This window comes from Cynocephalus volans, chromosome 1, assembly GCF_027409185.1.
Source record: "Cynocephalus volans isolate mCynVol1 chromosome 1, mCynVol1.pri, whole genome shotgun sequence".
NCBI classification, from domain to species: Eukaryota; Metazoa; Chordata; class Mammalia; order Dermoptera; family Cynocephalidae; genus Cynocephalus; species Cynocephalus volans.
In genome coordinates this window covers 211,219,066-211,241,732 of record NC_084460.1, presented here as the reverse complement: position 1 = coordinate 211,241,732, position 22,667 = coordinate 211,219,066, and the positions used below count along the sequence as shown (strand labels likewise).

The 22,667-nt window shown below is 32.8% G+C and overlaps 1 protein-coding gene across 1 annotated transcript in view; it reads left to right on the top strand.

The window, feature by feature from the left end:
- Nucleotides 1-22,667, top strand: part of LRP1B (LDL receptor related protein 1B) — a 1,457,254-nt gene that overhangs the window by 988,013 nt on the left and 446,574 nt on the right. The window contains exons 36-40 of the mRNA XM_063085362.1: nt 9,109-9,243; nt 9,816-9,945; nt 21,053-21,179; nt 21,314-21,465; nt 21,763-21,887. Of these exons, the coding sequence (XP_062941432.1) occupies nt 9,109-9,243; nt 9,816-9,945; nt 21,053-21,179; nt 21,314-21,465; nt 21,763-21,887 (669 nt within the window). The remainder of the gene's footprint in view (nt 1-9,108; nt 9,244-9,815; nt 9,946-21,052; nt 21,180-21,313; nt 21,466-21,762; nt 21,888-22,667) is intronic.

Genomic DNA, 22,667 nt, shown 5'->3' with positions numbered 1-22,667 from the left:
ATAATGCTAGCTGATATGGGGATCTATCAATTTGTTTTTCATTTCATCCTAGTTATTTTTCTAATCTAAAATAATCTTTAACCTCTCATCAGCATGAGCATGGTCTAATTGAAGTGAAAATCATTCCTTGCCTGAACTGCTTCAACACTCCTTATATTTTTAGTAACCTTGCTCCTGATTCTGCTGAGGCCAAGAATGTGATTAATTCAAATATGTACCCTCCAAATCCTAGCTTATATGAACACATTCTTTCCTTCAAGTTTTTTTTTTTTTTAGCCTATTTTCCATACCTAAAATGGAAATTTTGTGGTTAATATATTACAGTTCAGGTAAAATATTTCCTGAAATTGTTGGAATTTCTTGGTTTCCTGCATGGATAGGATACTGACTGTCAACAAAGTAAACAGTATTTACTTTGATTATGACAGAGCTTTTTGATAGGTTTTATTATCATAAAATCTTCTAATTCATTGGGAATGATAAAATAGGGACTTCTTTTCAATGTGTTGGCAAAAAAAAAAAAAAAAAGTAAGGAGAAGAGAATAATAAATCTTCCATATGCCTATCACCAGTTTCAATTCAGGACCAAATTGTTTCATCTAATTGAAGCAAATCCCAGGCATAATATAATTTCATTGTTGAGTTATGCTAAATAATATGGGACAAATACTATATCATTTTGTGTATGCCTTGTCAAACATTTCTGTAATTTAAATATTTAGAATTTTGAAATCGCTTCGATTTGACCTTTGAGCTTAAACTCCATGGTATTACATTTTGCTCATTTAACTTGAATTTAATATATAATTAAATTTTTTATAAAATGAGACTTACTGTAATCAAAGCCTGCCACCTAATTTTAATATTTTGCCACAAGAAGGAATATGTAGTTTCATAAGTGCTTATTATTTTTCGGTTGATTCAATAATCTTAGGAAACCTGATGAAATTATTTATCTTCCTCACAAATTATTTTTTATCTTACTCTTCTTCACTCTCAATAATACTTTATAACTCGTATCATTTCCTTGCTTCCATTTGTATTATTGTTAATCAAATATCAACATTTATTTAATTATCGTGTACAGAAAGCTGTAGGTAGTTACTGTGAAACCAAGATGGATGAGAATCAATCTCAGTCTACTGGTAAGGCAGGTACATAAAAATATGAGCTGCGCAATTCTCTGTGTTATGTACAACTGAAGAGAGAAGCATGGGTTATTATGAGAGCTACAAGGAGGATAAAGATCTAGACTGGGATGGTCAAGAAGACTTCCTAGAGGAGGAAGTACATGAGTCTTAATGTCTGCATAATAGATTCCTGTGTAAAGAGGTGCAGAAGAAATGATATTAGAAAAGGCATAGAGCTGAGAAAGGACATGATGTGTGTGTGTACAGGGATTGGGGGCAGCTACAAACAGGGTGGTGTTGCTAGAGTTGAGCCTGAGGCAGGAATGTGTGGGAGACAAACCAAAGAAGTACTTATGGTCTGAGGCAGCCTTTTCTGAGACGTGAGTAGGCACATACCCTAGGAACAAATATGGGGAAGACAATACTACAACTATGTATATTTAACTTTGCACTTTATTTTTAAAAAATTTATCTTTTTGTGCATGTTTCATATATGTGAACATATATAATAGATTAATAATAAATATTCAGAGTGAGTGTTCAGATTATTTCATTCATCAAAAATGTTTGGAGGCCACTGTTCTTGATCATGGTTGGCCTATTATGACTTACTAAGGAACCTGGGCTTTATCTTAGGGTCATGAGGATCCTAGGAACATGAAGAATGTTAAGCAAGAAGACCTGATTTGAATTTTAATATATTACCCTGATAGTTGTGAAACTGTGTTTGAGGAAAATAAAATTATAGGAAAGGAGACTATTTCGGAGGCTATTGCAGTCATTAAGAACAGAGGTGGTGAGAGCCTTAACAAAACTGTAGTGGTATATGTAGATTAAAAAAGTCAATGAAGTTAAAATATGTGGGACCTGGTGATCGATTGGATGTGGTGGTCAGGTGAATAAGGATACAGAAGGAACTGAGAGTAACTCTCAGGTCTTTCAGTTTGGGTGAGGAGGAATATGTTCCTCCCATTGACTGAGAAAGAGGTAGATAAACACAGGTAAATGAGCAGGCTTAGTGCAGCTCTGATAGATTTACCTTCTGACGTGTTGAATTTGAACTTTTTCATAGCAAGAATGCAGTCGTGCTTGATCATTCAATCATTGAGCTTTTGTATATATACAATTCAAAACATTGCACTAGCTTCTGAGTAGCTAACTATGAAGAGAATACGGAGGCTTCTTTCAAGGTTCTTTCAATACAGGCTGAGAAATAACTAAAACTTACCATAAAATGATAGGTAACATATACGGCTACCAATTACTTACAAGAGAATGATTGGTTCTTTAAGAAGATTGAGGAAGGTTGCTTGGTCATTTTTGTACCCTAAATAATACTCATGGCCCTCAATAAAATGTATTGATTTCAGTTTTAAAAAATTTTAGCAGAAAAACATGTTCCCTAAAAAGAATCATTGTATTTTTTTTTTTTTCTGAATGCCTAAACAGAGTACATTTATATACTACTGTTTTATTATTATGTCAGCTGTGGTTTAATAACAGTAAAGTCGAATTATAAAATAATCATTTTATAAGATTTTTATATATCTGTGCAACCTCAGTATTAAATAATATGTGTAGACACTTACGATGGCCAATGAGGACAGTGCTAATAATAAATTTTGTTTCATCCTGAAAAAACAAAGATTTTGGTCTGCCCTTACATGATAAACACAGACAATTTCAAGAGCAAATCTTTAGGGCAAATTTTCTGTAAGAACAGTAACTTTTAATTGTATACTTAAATACATCTTTCTAAAAATATTGGACGCCACTGTGCATTTAACTAAACATTAACCTTTACTATAGAAAATTCATGGATAGTGACTTTGCAACATGTAGCAATGTCTGATTATTTTCAAGAAATTTTCTTCCTCTTAATTTATTTCCCTGGATGAGATTAATTAAAATTAGATTTTTCTTTTGCAAAGGAAATACCAAAATATTTTCTCTTTAGTTTTAAATTTATGAAGACAATAGTATGTTAATCAAAAACCACATTAAAACTTCAAAGGGGTATAAAATTACCAAATTTATTAGTAAGTATACCTTTTTTATCACATACTTTATATTTTTATTTATTATGGTTGATACTTTATTATACTTATTACTTGCTAAGTATTAAGTCCTTTAACAAAGATAGATTTATTTAATCCTCACAACAATTCTATTGTTTTCATTTCACATATTGGGAAATGGAACAGAAAGGTTAACTTGTGTGTGTCACAGAGCCACTAGATAGCAGAGTTGCAATTTTTAACTCAAGATATCAGAACTAAGTGCCCAATCCTTTAGTCAATATGCTGCATTCATCTGTTCAGTAAACCTCTTAAGATTTTTTTCCACCAGAAGTGATGATAAAAAAAAAAAAAAGAAATTCAAAACGTATTTACTGGAAAAGCCTCTTTTTCTAAGATATATACTCCATCTTTGTCTGATTTACTAATTTGAGGCATAACACAGAAACCCAGTATTTGAGGAACAAGATTTGTTCCTGTTTCCTAATCAAAAACAAAAGTGAAATGCAATGGCAGGGTTTTATTTTAAAATGAGTTGATGGCTTCCTGAAGAAATGTCTGAGTAGGTGTCCCCTGAAGATATGTATACACAACATGCTGTCTCAATTTTCCAGCTTACTTTTTGAAGGCTAAAACAGAATAAATTAAAACAATTTCTCCTTGGAGCTGCTATCAGTCCTTTTCTAATCTGAAGGAGAAGAGAGGGTGACAGAACATGTTAGTTCTCATATGCTATCTGAAAGTCAAAATTAGCCACACAAGAGCTGTGAGAGCTAATTTAATATATAAAATAACAGCATACTGCAATTGCTTTGAAGAGTAAAAACAGTGAATGCTTAAGAAAATGTGAAAGATTCCTTTTGTTACCCTGAGAAGAAACAGTTCAAAACCTGAAAATGGAATTGCTTTTATATTAAGTATGTTTAATGCAAATTCCATTCAGGATATAAAAACCAGACAGGCATATATTTCTTATTTGATAAATAGTAATTTAAAAGAGAATGTACATTATCTAAGGTTTCATACAATGTACCTTAATGGGATTAAAATATCTAAAACCTTTGAAGTCTACAGATTTTATTTTATTTACTCACAAAGATGGAGTTCTTAGTGATTTATTGCTGTAAAAAAGTTGCCTATTGGTGTTTATATTGATTTGCCTTTCTCAAAATGAAAAACAAAAATAATTTGTCAGCACTTTATTATTGAATCCATTTTAATATGGAACACTGAGAACTTGGGTCTTTATTAACCTGAAAAATATTTGAATGCTTTCTAAAATTGGAAAGAATAGAAAGTTCAACTTAATTCACATCTGTACCCAGGCATTGGATGGATTCTGAACTGGCTGTCATCACAGTTATGCTCATCACTTTGGCTGTAATGATCTTTTTGTCCCTCCCTCCTATTCTGAAAATAACCACATTTAGTAGATTGGCTCTTTATCTGAACTAGGTTGCAATGAACTAAAATGTGCATCTTTTCTAATCCAAATGCTACTTGGTCTTCAAGGATAAGTGAAAACCTCACTTCCTCCATGAAGTCATCTCTGATGACCTTTACTAACCATGCTTTCCTCGTTCCTGTAGTCTCATAGTCTGCTCCAGAGATTTCAATTGGCATTTCATTTCTCAGCAGTGTGCCAAAAATGGGTGATGGATATGTGGAGACATTGATCCTTCTACAGGAAATTATTGTAACATAAAAATATATTTATTTCCTGTGTGTGTTACATTCTGAAAATGGTTGGAAATTAACAGCTGCATCAGTAATACTAAGCCTTTCTTTTTTACTGCACAACCTACTAGTTAAAAAAAACAGATTTCACTTAAAATGTTTATTTATTATTTTATGAATAAATTATTTACGTATAAAGCATGTGTTTTATTACTATATTAAATATTATGATTTAATACACTGTAAAATATGTACACAAATAGAAATTTTTAAAGGTCAAGGAACTCAAAAGGAAAAACCAAGATGTTCACATTTTTTTGGCATTGACTTGTATCTTCTTAGTTATCCTAGGCATTCCCTACAGTGTGTGTACCTGACTTTGAAGTCACTTGTCAATAACATGATTTGACATGCTTTAGCCTTTATAACTCCAAACAACAGAACTAGTTAAAATTAGCAAAAATTATAGGGTAAAGGGAAGATATTTATAACAGCTAATATTGGACTGTATATTGAGATACTGTATTCCCTTTATGTCCAAGTGAAAAATAAAATCTTAGCATTAGAAGATCAGAGTTGAAAGAGACCCTATATGCTATCTAAATTCTACCTTCTCTTAGTTATATATAGGTGTACATATGTATATAATTGTATACATATAGTTTATATATTTATATTCATATTTATATGTGAGGAAAATGAAGGCAGGAGAAACAAAGTAACTTTGTGAAATTTCCATGGTGGATGGCAGAGCAATGATCTTCTATAAGCCAGCCCTAGACTCCTTGCTCTCTGCTCTGCTCTCTTCCTAGTGTTCTGGTGATTATTTCATTAGGAGAGAGAAGTATAGTGGCCTTATGTGTCGTATTTTATCCTGTGTGTTTTTATATATGTATACTGTTTTCTGAAAAAGCATGTACATTTATTTATTTATATTATACATACTAGTGGAGTACAACGTCGATTTTCAATAATTGTGTAGAATGTGAGGTGGTTAGATCAGTATAGTTAGCTTATTCATCATGATAATACATAATCATTCTATGTGTCCATTGACCAATTCCTCATTAGCCCCCCTCCCTTTCCTCCTCCCTTCCCCTTTTCCACCTCGTTTTCTAAAAGTTCAACTTATTACTGTGATTGTTGTTTATTTTTTTCTCTCCGTCTCTCTTTATTGTTCATTTGTTTATTTATGGATTCACCTCCCAGTTATGAGCGAGAACATGTATTTCTCTTTCTGAACCTGGGTTGTTTCACTTAGAATAATCTTCTCCAGGCTCACCCATATTGCTGCAAATGGTAGACTTTTATTCGTTTTTATAGTTGCATAGTATTCCATTGTGTATATATACCACAATTTCCTTATCCAGTCATCCATCAATGGACATTAAGTTGGTTCCATTGCCTGGCTATTGTAAATAGACCTGCAGTAAACACTGGAGTGCAGGTGTCCATTTGACCTGATGTTTTCCAATGCTCTGGATATATCCCCATGACTGGGATTGCTGGATCATATGAAATTTCTCTCGGTAGTTGTTTAAGGAACCTCCATACTGTTCTCTATAATGGCTGTACTAATTTATAGTCCCACCAACAGTGCAGGAGAGTTCCTCTCTTTCCACATCCTTGCCAACATTTGTTATTCTCTGTCTTTTTTACAATAGCCATCTGATTGGAGTGAGGTGATATCTCAGAGTGCTCTTGATTTGCATTTCCCTGATGATTAGTGATGTTGAGCATTTTTTCATATACCTGTTGGCTATTTGTATGTCTTCCTTTGAGAAATGTCTGTTCAGCTCCTGGGCCATTTTTTAATTGGACTATTTATTTTTTTGCTGTAAAGTTGTCTGAGCTCTTTGTATATTCTGGATATTAATCCTTTGTCAGATGTATGTTTTGCAAATATTTTATGTCTTTTCATTCTGTTGTTTCTTTTGCTGTACAGAAGCTTTTTAGTTTGATATAATCCCATTTGTTCATTTTTTCTTTTGTTGCCTATGCTTTTGGGGTGTTATTCATAAAGGTATTGCCCAGTCCTAAATCCTGGAGTGGTTCCCCTATGTTTTCTTCTAGGAGTTTTAAAGTTTCTGGCCTTATATTTAGGTTTCTAATCCATTTTGAGTTAATTTTGGTATATGGTGAGACGTATGGATCAGGTTTCATTCTTCTACAAATGGATATCTAGTTTTCCCACATCCTTAATTGAAGAGGCAGTCTTTCCCCCAATGTATGTTCTTGGTGCGTTTGTCAAAGATCAGTTGGTTGTAAATATGTGGGTTGATTTCTGAGTTCTCTATTCTGTTCCATTGGTCCTCATATCTGTTTTTAAGCATGTAAATTTAGGCCAGGAAGCATAACTGTGAATTTTGTAGGATCCAGCAGCCCATGATAACATGAAGTAGAGTATTTTCACAACAGGTGGTCAATAGTTGTTTGTTAATTAATAATAAAAAAATAAATACCTAATGGTGAAAGGACTTTAAGGGACTTTTATTTCACTTTTCTTATTTTCAGACGAGACTCAGCATGATCCAGCCTCTGTAGATGGTCAGCTCTTCAGCTCTTAAATACTCTGGAAAAGTTTGTTTGAAAACTTTTTCTTAAGTTGAAACTTAAGAAGTTTAACTTTTTGCATTGCCTAAAGGTCTCTCCCTTTTTTTACAGAGACATCATTATGATAATATATGTTTTTTGCTTTAATTCTGACTTTAATTACAATACACTATAGCTGACCACCAATGTCTCTACATGGTAATCCTTGAAAATGGCTACAAAGAGTCTTATTTGTCTTGTTATATCTATGGGGAGGTAATTATCATTGTTATTAACTTAAATTACAAATTCTGTTTTCCAATCCTGTAATTATATTATATATTACCAAATTACCATATGTCTCAAGATAGTTTATTTTTAATTCTACTCCAGAATGTAAACACTGTGATTGCAGGGATGTTGTCTTTCATGTTCACCACCACACTCTTCTGCCTGCAGTAATTCATAGCACAGACTAAGTATTCTATGAGTATTTGTTGAATGGAGGTAAAGTTAAAAAATATTATATTTTGAAATGTGTCTTTACTTCACTTTCTATCTTTACATCTATCTTCATTTTGCATCAATAATGAAAACATGTTAACTGATGCTTTTACAGAATTGGAATATTAAACAAGTCCTTGCTTTTCAGATACATATTTGAATATGATATTTGTACTCAGCTTCAAACAATTGTTTATCTGACTTAACCATTGTTGAGAATAGGAGCTATTTAGAATCTTTCTCCAAATAACGGAAAGAGTTCAGACTATATTTCATTTGAAACAAAATCCCCCAACTTACTTATAAATGGGTTTATTATACTAATTGCATTTTCTTTATTTCCATAGTCTGTCACTGTGCCAGATGGAAATTATATTGGTCTTAAAGGATTTGTTCTTCAAATGGCCATGTAGGTCACAACACAAAAACTGACTTAGTTGGTGGCAAATTTATTATTTAATGATTTCTGTCCAGTGTCCTTCTGGTGGATGTATTTAAAATTATTGGTCTATAATTACTACCCTTTATGCATATGCATGCATGTGTAATATATTTTATTTATAGTCTTTAGACACATTTTTCATTCAAATATTCAAAAACACTATTATTTAAAGACTGTTATCATATAGAGCAATTCTTTCAAGTATTCTTAAGTCCATTTGTACAATGAGAGTTTAAGAAATAATGTCAAGGGTTTGTAGTTGAAATTTGGGAAACTAGTATCTCAGAAGGAATAATTCAATGGTAAGGTGTTTTTAAGGCTTTATACATTTTGAATAACCTTGTACTTAAAACATCCTTGATATAATGGAAATATCCTTATGTTTCTCTCTATCATCTCTCTACTTTGAGGCTTTGTTGAGTTGATTATCCCAGCAGTATTCTTTTTACATCAGAGGACTCAGACACAGGTATGATTGTGAAGAGAAAATTGTGATCCCAAATAACATGGTTTGATATCAAGGTTGCAAATTCATGGGGAGTAAAGGTTTATTGAGTTGAAATGAGTAGAAAAATGAAGAAAACATAGTAGAAAAAAATGTGATGGGTCATTTTCATAAATATTTCAAAAATACTTTTAAAAATCATTTGACTAAAATATAGGTTCTTTCATGTTACTTTAATACCTTTCTCACTATTTATATTAGTAAATTATCCTGAACAATACTTATACTCTGATTCTAGTATATATGTTGATATCTTGTTTAGTGTGTTTTTTGGTTTTTTCTTCTGTGTCTTATCCATAGAAAACGATACCATCTACTGGACAGACATGGGCTTCAATAAAATTAGCCGAGCTAAAAGAGATCAGACTTGGAAAGAAGACATCATTACCAATGGCCTGGGAAGAGTGGAAGGGATAGCTATTGACTGGATTGCTGGTATAATCCATGGCTTTTTCTCTTTTTCTTTTACATCTATTTTGTTAGGGTCTCAATCTACGCTATGAAAATTCTGTTTCTGACTCATAACAGTTGTTTTTGTACTTCTAGCTGTAGGGCTAAATAGTCTCTTTTGCTTTTGGCTTCACTCTTTTTAATGCTTTTGAGCCTTTAGATAAGTGTTTTTATGTAGAAGTCGATTATGCAGTGTTAACTTTGCCCAAATCTCCGGAGAGCTTCATAAGGCAGGTAAACAAAAAAGTGTTAGAAGTTTTCTTTTGCCTAAAGTGGGAAGTTAAAATAGATCCCTTCTTTAGGTAGGAGAAATTTCAACTTATTTTTAACTTATAAGTGTATCATTACGTGGTTTAGACGAGAAATGTGTTATATTAGGATTGGAAGTATTTTTATATTGGTTTATTTACAACTTTCTGCTTAGAAAATATACACATTAAAAAAGAATGTAGGAAAGGAAGTAAACAGACTCTTGATAGTCATGCAGATATTCAGATATAACTAATAAATAATTTTCTTCCTCATATTGTTTATAAACACTTCTGTATTTCTCCTAGGTAACATATATTGGACAGATCATGGTTTCAACTTAATTGAAGTTGCAAGACTCAATGGCTCTTTCCGTTATGTAATTATTTCCCAAGGCCTGGATCAACCAAGATCTATAGCTGTGCACCCAGAGAAAGGGTAATTTTAAGATTTACATGTATATTCTAAGTTTTAAGTGAGTTTTCTTAAGTTTTCTTGGAAAAAAGACACATATTAATATTTATTTTTAGCTATAATGTCTGAAATGAAACTAAAAAATATATTTTAGTACGTATTTGGTGAGATCACATTTACTGTGAAGTTCTTTCATGTGTGTGAATCCAAGTAAGAATATCAGCATGTTTCTAGAGTCTCAATTTAAAGATCTGCCCCAGAACTGTTTACATAACTACGTATTCAATTATTTGTCAAATGAGTGCAATAGCCATTTGATAGCCAGTCTTGCTCTCCAGTATTTCTAAATTTAAATTTATGTGTCCATGATTGCCAAATCAACATGTTCATCCTAAGCTTTTTCTGTTCTTTCTTTTTTTTTTTTTTTTTGATTTTTGTTCTTTTTTTGTTTTGAGTTCCAGATAAGTATGTCTACCTGTCTTCTAGTCATGTCCATTTAAATGTTTCATGGGTACCCAAACTGTACATATGTAAAATTTAAATGAATTCAATCTGCCACCAAGTTCTGCTGATTTTTTCTTCTAAATAATTCTACTGTGAATCCACCACTCTCCATTTTCACTGCCCTGACCCGAACTGGATTTATTACCTTACATATCTGCAGTAACTTCCCAATTGATCTTCTAATTTCACCAAAAACTAGAGTGATTTTTTAAAAATATAAATCTGCTTACCTAAAACCTTTCAAGCAATTTCCATTTATTTATTTCTGCTGTGATTCTTCTTAATTGGACCCTATGTAAATTTTCCGTGTTAAACTCTTGTTACTGTCTTTTAGCTCTCTCAGTCAATCCCTGTTGAACTTCTCTTAATTTTTCAAATATTTCTTATTTACTTCCACTCTCAGATTTTTCAGTTCCTATGGCCAAAACATTTGGTATTACCTTTTTGTGTCTCTCTCACATACCCTATGTCTAACATACCAGGAAATTCTAACACCTTTGGTTTCAAAATACATTCACACTCTACCTACTTCTCATAATTTTTATTGTTCTCACCTTAGCCTGAGCCATTATCATCTCTTGCTGGACCTACAGTCTGTTCTTCATTTGGTAGCATAATGACCTTCTGGAATATAAGTAATGTATGTGATTTCTTTGCTGAAAATTCACCAGTGGATTCATTTTCACTCATTTTAAATGCTCACATCAAACCTAGAGTGGTATCATTTCTCTCATTTAACAGAGAAAGAAACTGAGTCAGCAATTTTAAATACATTTTTCACCAAGTTGATAGGAGGAGACTTAAAGTTTTCTAAATTCTAAAGATGATGCTATATATTATCTGTGTATGTATGTGTGTATGGCATGTAACATATCTGTGTATATACAGTGGGCCCTCCCTATCTGTGAGTTCAATGTCCATAGATTCAACCAATTGTGGATTGAAAATATTTGAAAAAATATTGTGCCTGTACTGAACATGTGCAAACTTTTCATTCCTTGTTATTATTCCCTAAACCATACAGTATAGCAGTTACATTGTATTAAGTATTACAAATAATATAGTGATGATTTAAAGTATACAGGAGGATGTGTGTCAGTTACATGGAAATACTAACCCATTTCATATCAAGTACTTGAGCAGCCACAGATTTTCGTATCCATGGGAGGTCCTGGAACCAATCTCCATGAACATCAAGGGACAACTGTACATATATATGTGTGTGTGTGTGTGTATCATTAAACATTACAGAATTTAATAAACAAAAATATAAAACATATAAGAGAACAGTTTTAACAGTTTTCCAGGATAAAATTGTAATGACAATTTAAAGATTAGAACTGCAAGTGAAAGAGAGAATAAACAATAATGAAGAAAGGCTGGAAAAGCTTAGGTGTGGAGGTCTGTAACAAAGTCTTCAGTTGGGTCTGACTTTCCCCTGCATATCCTCTTGCCCACCACCGCATGCCTATAGACTTATGCTACTACATAGTAATTTTGTTTAATTCCAAGAATAAAGCATATGACTCAATTGAAAGTGCCCACATCACATCTATAAACTTGAAAATAAAAATGTCCTCTTCCAATATGATGGTATTTAAATTATACTTGATAATCAAGAAATAAATCATATGGCCTTAATAGAGAAAATTTGTTCAGTTGCTTGCCTATGAATGATTGTTCTAACGGTAAGATCAAAAATAATTTGAATGTCAGGTAATTCCATAGATACATAGGAAATGAATGTTTAATTTGTTTTTGATAAAGAATTTCTTTCCTTCATATTTGCAGTAAGTCCAACACTTCATTTGTGTTGTACAGAACCTCTTCTGCCTGGTCTATTATAGATTCATGCACTTCAATTTAACAAGCCTCTTGATTCTACTTGTCAATCAGGAGTTTTCTTTTTTATTTCTCATTACATCCAGTATACACCCTTAAGGTGATATTCTCAAGCTTCTTTTTCTTAAGTATCTCTTATCTCTCCACATCCATCTCAGCATATGACTACACCTAATTCTCTCAGCAGTGAAACATTCATATATACTCCACTTTTTGTCAGTTTATTCAATGAGCATTAATTGAGTGCCAGGCACTGTGAACCGGGACTGTCAACATCACTCCGGGTCCTGCTCAGCCTTCAATTCAGTACATCTTGACAACATAGTCGTACATAGGAAAGGAACTGTTAGGCACGGTGAAGTATGACGGTGCGATAAGACGTTGCCTCCATTCACAATGAGTTTTATGTTTAAACAGGAAGTTTAAACAAGTTCAAAAATTTCAGTTAAAGGAATAGTCTCATTTTGTAAAGTAAGATTTACTTTCAGGCATAATGAGACTAACTGGCCTAACTTCAAACCTAAATGTCAATTCAAATCTCTTGTGGAAGTAATTTTTATAAGACCATTATAAAATTACATTGAGCCTAAAAAAAGTGACAGCATATGATTAGATTAGGTGGTAAAAATGAGGGTAGGAGCAGCAAAGGTAGTCATTAGCAGAGGTTTTGTTGAGGAGGCTTGAAGAAGAAATAGGTTTCTGAGGTGGGGTAGGGTTATATTATATGAAAAAGAAATAGAACAATCAAAAAATTGGGTGGCAAAGCAAAGGCCATTGGCAAGAATATAGGCACATGAGGTACATGTAGGTAGAGTAGATGATGAGGCTGGAAAATAACTTAGGATCATAAAATAGAGACAAGGTTAAACATTTTGCTATGAGGACACTTTCTCCAGCTTACCAAGTGAAATCTAAACCAGTTCTGAACCCTTTCTCTTAAGCCTTCTCCCTGGCCCCAAACAACGTATATAAGCTGAGATCAGAAGTGTGATGAAAGTTTACTGAAGTTGTAGCATTCTTTAAATAGGGAATTCTTAGGGATGGTAATTTATCATCCATACAGAGGATGGGGGACGGCTCTTCTTCTGCCTTCAAGCCAAGTAATGGAGAGAGCTAGAAGCAAATATGCAAGGGGGGACTAAAGTTAAAAAAGAGAGAGTAGTAAATGAAAAAAAAGTGTCTCTTTTTACTGCTAGTCCCCAGGCTAAGAAAAGTCAGGTCAAAGTTGGAAAGAGAAAAACAATTTTAAAATGCATATGAGATTTAAGTTTGCATTTAGAAAGATTTATAGTTTTTTGTGCTTGAAAATTAATCTTTACCAATATGATACTTCCACTTAATGGCAATTGACTAAGAAGTTATGGAATCTTCCTGAGCTCACAAAATCTGGAAAAGAGATATTCAGTAGTGCATAGATGGAGTCAGTAGTTGGGTAACTAGAAAGTCGCTTTATACTTATTCTAACCAAGTTCAGACTCTACAATAAACCATGATAGTGAATAAGATTACTTGAGAAAGAGTACAAAAAAACCAGACTAAAAACAAAAATGAACAATATTTATAATTAGGGGATAAAATGGTTAAATGAGAGAGAGAGAGAAAGAGAGAGAGAGAGAGACAACAATAGGGCAAAAGAAAGAGAGAAGAAAAAAACATGCAGCCATTTCTAGTCCTCAGAAAATTGCTGTATCATAGAAGTCAGGAGAAGAGAATTTTAGGAAGAATGTGCCAGCAGTAAAGCGGTCAGGAGAGAACAAAGCAGAGAACAGGCCATGCAACTGGTGATCAGGATGCTGTTGCTTATTGTTAGCAATTTCAGGAGATTGGCAAGGGCAGAAGTCAAATACAAAGAATTAATAAATAGATAGTTAGAAACTAGAGCTAGAATATATATATACTACATTGACAGAAACTTCAGCAATGAAGGGAAAGAGAAAAATGGGAGATAAATTGAGAAGATAGTAGGATATAGAGAAAGTTTTTTTAGTATGGGAGTCAGGTGGTACTGCACATATTCATAGGCAAAGGGGAAGAAACTGGTGGAATGGAAGAGGGTGAGAATGAATGGAAAGAGGAGACAAACTCCAGGGAGTGTGGAAGGAACATTGACAAGGAAGAAGTGGTAGGGTAGAGCAGGAAGAATAGGAGACAGAAAGAAGACAGACAAGATTTGTGCCTTACATGAGGTGTCCCAGAGACAGATCCTGGAATGAAAATTCAATTCAGAAAGTGAAAGATGCAGGGTAGGAAAAGGGAAGGAATCAAGCCAATGTTCAATTTTGAGCAAAGTCCAAGCCTCAGACTGATTCCTCGGGGGTCTCTGGAGTGTAACCTTTACCTCAAAGCAAGGGAACTTGACTTTCAGACTCTCAGCCAGTCATCCACTGGATAAAGGCACCCCTGAGAAAGAATTCACTCCCAGGATTTCTGGCTGTCAGCACTTGTGGAAGAGATCCTAGAGGATCTCTGGCCCAAGGACAGTCCTCTGAATAAAGTTATCTGTGTGAGCTGTTAGAGGCAAAGGACACAGAAGCTGGGCACTGGAACATGCAGAAATGTTAAACAGCATCTCAGGGTGTTTATATGGAGCACTGACAGTGTCCAAAACAGTTTGGAACCCCAGCTTGGACATTTACTATCTTTCAGATATTTTAAAATATCTTGGTCTCAAATGCCTATTTCTTTTTAGATTGTTGGGAAGATTAAATGAGGTAAGTGCTAGTTCTTTTCTCCTTCCTCTTTGGAGATGAAGTGAGACAAGAGATGGAATATGGAGGTGCATGTATTTTAGAGGTTAAATGAGGAAAACTGAAGAAACTTATAATTGATAGTCTATATAAGTAGCATTAGCAGCTTTGGATATATAGATAAGAAAAAAAATAAATGAATATGTAAGTTTTGCTGAAACTATTGTGGTGAATATTTCCTACAATAACGCAAAAAAGAATTTCAAGCAACATGATGTTAGTTGTGATAGATTTCTAGAATCTAACCAAAATGTTTATGAGACCTTGAGTAATAATGCTTGGCAACTTAGGGGCAACAAACCAAAAAAAAGAAAGAAAAAAGAGACAGAAAGAAAGCAGAAGAGGACATATTCAAAATTGGCGGTTGTAATGGATTAACTGTGAGTTTCCAGTGACAAGGTAAGGCCTGGACGGTAGTGATGGATAGTGGGAAACCAAGAGTAGGAGGCCAGGGTAAGAGTAGACAGGTAAGGTTCAGCAGGCATGAATGACCATGATAGCTCTATAGACTAAGAGAGGGTGATTTCAACATTGGCGAAAATGGCCATAGAGCATTTTAATGCAATAATTAGGATTAGTTTGTGGACTTGCTTATGTAAGGCAGAAGGAATAGAGAGATATATGTCCCTGGAGCTGTAAAGATAAAGAACTATGAGCTAGGATGTTTACAGGCTCATCAGCATGAGTCATAAAGTTCCTAAGTATGTCAGCAGTGGAGGGGGAAGATGGAAAAGCTGTCAGCAAGTGGTAGAGCAATTAAATGTGGTGGGTATTGTGATAGAGTGATGATGTGGTGGTATGGGAAAGTGGAATGTGTGAATTCATGCTGTGAATGTTTCAGTGAGTATAGCCCAGAGAAAGTTTTCTTTCTTTGATAAAACAACTTTTCCACTTTTATTCTGGATACAATGGCATCTCCTTTTCTCAGACAAGTCTCATGGAGTAGCTCTTCTCTTCTGTTTGGTATTCTTTAACTTGTTCTTTTTAATGAAGCCTTTTCCTTTGCTTTCAAACAGGTTCAGATCCCTCTTGTTTGAAAAAACATTACCTCCCTATTACTCTCCACATATCTAATTCTTGACTTCTTAGAAAGTGAACTATGCTCATGGTTTTGTCGTTGAACACCTGAAATGATTTTCAGCTTCTGTTATTATCCCAAAATTTCTAAATGTATCCATAGCCCAATCCAGAGATTTTTTTTTTTTTTTTTCAGGTTTTACACTACTTGCCTCCTTGTGGACATTTCTCTCTGTTGACTGTTCACCCAAGAATTTCTTTTTTCTGTTAACCTTCTCTGACCCTAAGTTTTTTGGTTCTCTCTGACCCTCTTCATATAGCTCCTGTAAACATTGTAGCTGATTCTCTTTCTCCTCATTTAAAGCTTCGTATGTCATTCTTTATCTTACCATATTATCTTTTAAACTGATCTCATTTTGATTTTTACTTTAATCACTGCATATACAGTAAGATATACAAAATATAAATATATACAAAATATAAATAAAATCTCATCTTCATCCCTTTACTTATATTTCCAGTTTCTTTAGAATTATTTATTTGACTGTTTGTCACTAAAACTTAATATGTCCCCTCCCTCTCATCTATTGACTTCCTTTCCTAAACATGGCAACTCATTTTGTTTTATCATAAAAGAGATTGAAAGTTTAGCTATTCCATAGTTTTTCATCACCTATTTCAATCTAACCCCAAATCCTGCCATTTCTTCTCTCCAGATGTTTGTCAGGTTTTTCATTTCTCTCCATTGCATCTACCAGCTCAGCACTGATTCAACAGAAAGAGATCAGTAAATATTTTCGATTTCTTAATTTTGAGCCTGCACATTCAGATTTCAGTCCACAAAACAAGAAATATTTGACATACGAAGCAATATTTAATTATTGTTTACCTGTATATTCTCACTTCTTTTTTAAAGTATTTCTTAATATTAGTTATATCACACAGGTAAATACTTTTTGTTTCCATATTCATAGTTAAGAATAGATACACCTATATAAATGTTAAGCTTATCTGTAGGAAATATTTGTTACTGCTTGGAAGTATTAGTGATATGTATCTCTATAATTTTTCCACATGTTTATTGATTTGTATTCAGAGGAAAACAAGGCTTAAAAATGAATAGTTTATGTAAAATTATTTGAACATAGATTCTCAAGTAACATTAAGTAGACATTTAAGTGTCAAAATTCATATCTTAGGAATAAAGTACAGCATTTTAATATTCTGTTTGAAGTTAAAACATGGCAGGTGGTATTGCTGAGGGAAAAGGTGAACTATAATGGAGTAAATTGGTTGAATCCAAGATATAAATGTGCCTTGAAAAGTGGGCATAGAGCCTATTTTTGAACAATGGAGACCTGAGATCTTTTAAAATGCAGCCAAATGCAAAATAGAATCCATGTATGAATTCAGTTCAGCTTGAAAAATTTGTTTCTCCCCTCCAATGACTTTTCACTTTTTTTCTTTTTTTTTTTGGTTAGGCATCACTTCCTTTTTGAAAAATTGAAAATGTAATACTGTTCTTTATGCTAAAAAGTAATTTTCTACTAACAATAAAAAAAAAGATGTATAGGAGATCACAGGATGAGTTTGAAAATTTTGGTTAAACTTGCATGGTATATAATCTGTTGGTAAAATACAAAATTACTGATTTCCTTTTTTCCTTTTAGGTACCAGGATGTGTGTTGCATCTCAATTTAGCTTTATATTTTTGCGATTGTAAATAACTTGCTGAAAAGTTTTTCTTTCCTTGGTAAAGACATGGACTGACATAAGATTTTGTTGTTCTACAAGTACATACTGTCAAGTTGTCTTTGATTATGTATATACTTTTACAAAATACTAAGCAATATACAGAGGGTCTTGGCTGACAGTTTAAAATCTGTTGAAATAGCATAGCCTAACATAGTTGAATGCCATCTCTTAGAGTGTATGAGGGTACTTCAAAAAGTTCATGGAAAGATTTGTATTGTCTTTAAATTCTATTTTTTCACAACCTTTTTGAAGTATCCTTTTATTTTGCATCTTAAAGTAAGGCAACACATAAAAAACAAATGACACGTAAGTACAAGTTTATGTCTTAAATAATTAACAAATAATTTATTATTCAGAAAAAATTTAATTGTACAACATAACATTTGATTTTGAAAATTTTGAAAATTTCTGGATTTAGGATAGTATCTTTAGAGTTATATTTATCAAGCTAATATTCTAAAATCTATTTTCTTGTCCATATCATACAAACCAACGAACTCTTCACAATTGCAAAATTTGAAATCAAGTGGGGACAAAATCAGTAGTAACCCCATCACTGAATCTTAATTTTTGTGGGGTCACAAAAACCAGTGACAAGAATTTTCATTTCTTCTTGTTGTTAATGACATTCAGATACCAAAAATCTGTGTTCATTGAATATATCTCACGTGTATTCATGTAAGGTATTATCTTAAATTATAAGTTTCTCCCTGCAATCCTACCAGTTTGGAGAATGTTCTTTTTCTGCATTTGGTTTATAATCCCCAAAGGTTCTCGATGTGCTGATTCTATTCAGTTATTTACTTTCAATTTTGGTTTAAGAAGCAAATAAATTATTCTTTGCATGACATCCATAAAACGATGCTTAATTTTCACCAGCTTAAAATCTTTTAATTTTAGTAAGTTGATAGATTAACCATAAAAGTGATTTCCACACACATGTGGCTTCTATACTATGATAGTTTCACTAGTATTCAAATCACTAGTGTTTTCCACAGAGAAAACTTGGGTACATTCTGGATTCAAAATAGTTTTATTTAGAATAATTGTTATCTATAATTTTATTGATATTCACCTAAGCTTCCTGCATGGAAGTATTTAAAAAAATTAAAATGAATACAGACTACTTAGAAAAAAGAGAGGGACACTTGTTTCTCAATATTATGACCTTTTCTATGTTTGTTTCATGTTTTTAAGTATGGAGATCTTTTATTACACTCCTCACAGATAAGGAAAAATAACATTTGATATAAGATTATTACACTGTTGTTTTGTCTTTCTATTTGGTGAGACAACATATTATAGAAAAGAAAGTCAGGTTTGGGTTAGTAAAGCCTGAGTGTGGTTCCTGGCTTGCCCCCTTATTGGTCAAGTGACTGTGGATCCTTAACTTCCTGAGCTATAATTTCCATAGTCGCGAGAATTAGTTCTAAGTACATGAAATGGCTTAGTTGGACTACTCACTCAAAATAATATTTTTGTTACTCATTTAATAATACATTAAATATTAATCTGCATTTGAGAGCAGATTAATATTAATTAAAATGTTTATAATATACATTTCTTTCTATATTTGAACTTTGGAGTATATTAAAAGTAGATGATAAGAATCAGATTGAATAAGTAAGTACATGTGTGCCCAGGTTCCCACAGGGCCTCCTTCACAGTGTGACATCCCCTGCCATTTTAACACAATGACATTTGTCCTTAGAAAATTGAATGGAGCAATAAATTTTATTTCCCAGTTATTTTATTTTTAAAAAGATTTTTAATCCGATGAGAGAATCCCTTAAAGTCTTAAAAAACTTGATTTTAATGCGAGTATAGATTTTTTTCATGCCTGCTTCACCAAGCTATTACCAGTAAAATATTAGTTGGATTTCCTGCTGCAAAGTTTCCCCTTTCTGATTTATAGAGCTTGTAAATATGAATGAAAGTATTTTCAGAATAAATATTCTTGGGGTTCTAGCCACACCTTTTTTTTCTGTCTGGTTGTAAAACTCCAAGACATTTACTTTATACAGCATTTTCAGGAAAAAATATGAACTATTAAAATAAATCAAAATAATATGCATAAAAAGAATATATATATTACATGTAGTTTAAATACCTTTTGTTCATGGTTAAACAATACAGTAATTCAATAGGATATATACAAAATATGAGTATAGGTCTTTAATTTTTATATACACAGTTTTATATTGTCTCTTCTTGTATGAGCACTCGTGTATATATAAGTATGTATATATTCAGATATGCATGGAAATATAGACCCATTTTTGCCTGAATAAATCAATGACTGCCATATTTTTCTAAACATTAGTCATTGCTGTTATCTGATAGTTGGGTAAAAACTTCAGTGGACGTAACATCAAATTAAAATGAGTCATGTTTATCTAAATGCATGGATTTCTGTGTTCTCACATAAATACCACATTTGTTGAATGAATGAGTGAAAGAATGCATGGATTACATACCCTCTGGTTTTCTACATTTTATATTTGATATATAGTTTCATTTCAGCATACGCTAGATTTTCTTTCTGTATTACATGTTTTTACACATTCCTTCTACATTTCATTTTATTTTATGAGGTAACTAAAATAAAAGTCTTTGTTTTTGTATGAAGCCGTGGCTTCATAGATAATTTGTGAAGTTCAAACTTGAATAGTTGTGCTTAGCAACTATTCAAGTGGACAGAATTGAAAGTTATGACACATTAATTTGTACATTCATAAATTAAATATTTACTTACCACTAATTTTTATTTTTTAAATTTTCTAATGAACACCAGTAGGTGTAATAGTGGAAAAAAAGAGGAAAGATCACTGTCCTCATTGAGCTTACTGTCTAGTGGGGGCAAAAAATATTAATAATCAGTGTAAAGAAATACAAGTGTAGATTTGCCACTCTATATTATGAGACAGAGTATGTGATGCAATAATGAGGGAAGAAACAGAAGTCTTCTTGAAGAAAATCTTTGAGATCTGCAAAAAAGAAGCAAATTAGGCAAACAGGTTTTAGAAGAGCATTTCAGACGGGATGTAAAAAAGGTATTTTGGTATGGTTTTGAAACCATCTTCATGATTTCTATGGCTGGTTAAATATTTTTTACAATAAAAATGAATTTTTTGGCAAACATAAATGAACTTACATTTTAATTTCTAAAATGTATTATTCTTGTTCTGTTACTGAGTGTTACTACTCTTATCATTGTCTTTTTGCGTTTATCTATATATTACTATAAATCAACTATTTGATTTCAGCTTCTTGTTCTGGACTGAATGGGGACAAATGCCCTGCATTGGAAAGGCTCGCTTAGATGGCTCAGAGAAGGTTGTCCTTGTAAGCATGGGAATAGCATGGCCGAATGGCATCTCCATTGACTACGAGGTCTGTTGGATTTCTTTCGAGTATTAAAAGTGCATTAGCTGCCAACTTGCATTAGTTCACTTTTAGTGTTCCCTTATTTTCTTAATACAACAATCAAAAACAGCTTGTGATATTACTTTTCAATCGATCTTTAGGAAAATAAATTGTACTGGTGTGATGCTCGCACAGACAAGATAGAGAGAATTGACCTTGAGACTGGAAGGAATCGTGAGATGGTGCTGTCAGGGAGCAATGTGGATTTGTTTTCAGTTGCAGTCTTTGGGGCTTACATCTACTGGTCTGACAGGTAATTAATTTTTTTATAAGTATTTCAGTCTCAAAATGTTATTTCAGTGCCAGTTGCTTTACCCTTGTAGGATAAGCCATTATCCTAGCAAGGTCATAAAAAGGATCTTACAAAACCATGTGATTTCCACAGAAAAATCAGGCACTCTTGCTATTCCAGGCCCAAGAATTTCAATATAACAGACTAAAGTTGGTTTCTTTCACTTCTGTTGGGCTGTCTGTTATCTTCAGTTTAAACAACTGGCTTGATTTTAATTAATTGAAGATTGTTGATCATGTATGTTCAATTTTTTGGCAGAGCACACGCTAATGGGTCCATCAGAAGGGGTCACAAGAATGATGCCACAGAAATGGTAACCATGAGAACTGGCCTTGGAGTCAACCTGAAGGAGGTTAAAATCTTTAACCGAGTAAGAGAGAAAGGTTAGCACTCTTAAAGGAATATATATGATAAATGTATTTTATGTTATTTATGTCTCATTTTTTAAAAAAATCGCCGAACTTAAGTTGGGGTTAATACTTATACTAGTTCAAAACCACAAAACCTTATTTTATTTATTTATATTTTGCATCTAATGTCCTACAAAATTCACATAGTAGCCTAATGAAATGAATATGTAGTAGTTCATAAATAGGTACACTTGTATATGGCAGCATACGTACACAGACATATTACATATTTGGTGTGTCTTGAGTATAGGTTTGGGTTAGTAATATGAAAAATACTTGATAAATATACTGATTTGACAAAACATAAAAAGCATGATTAGAATACTAGAGAGTAAAAAGCAGCTGAAGTTTTTGTTTTGGATTATATATTAGTATATAAAGTGGTCATGGCTCTGGAAGTTGATGCTTTTAGAGTGAAACATTTCTTGAAGTCATCATTTCCTTATAATGTGTATTTTGAAACTGACATGAGAGTGATTTGGGTACTTTTTAATCTACCTTCATTTAAACAAATTATAATTAATTTTCTTTACATCAAATAAAGGTATAATCATTTTGGAGATGATAATAATGGATTCATAGAGGAAAATTAGCTCCACGAAGAAATCCTAAGAGCATATTATGTCTTCACTCAAAAGTGGAGCAAAAAGCTTACGTCCGATATATTTATGAAGTTAGGCACATTGGAACCACAAATTTCTTTGATACTGACATAACTCACAGACACACAGTTTAAAGCAGTACATGGTTTTT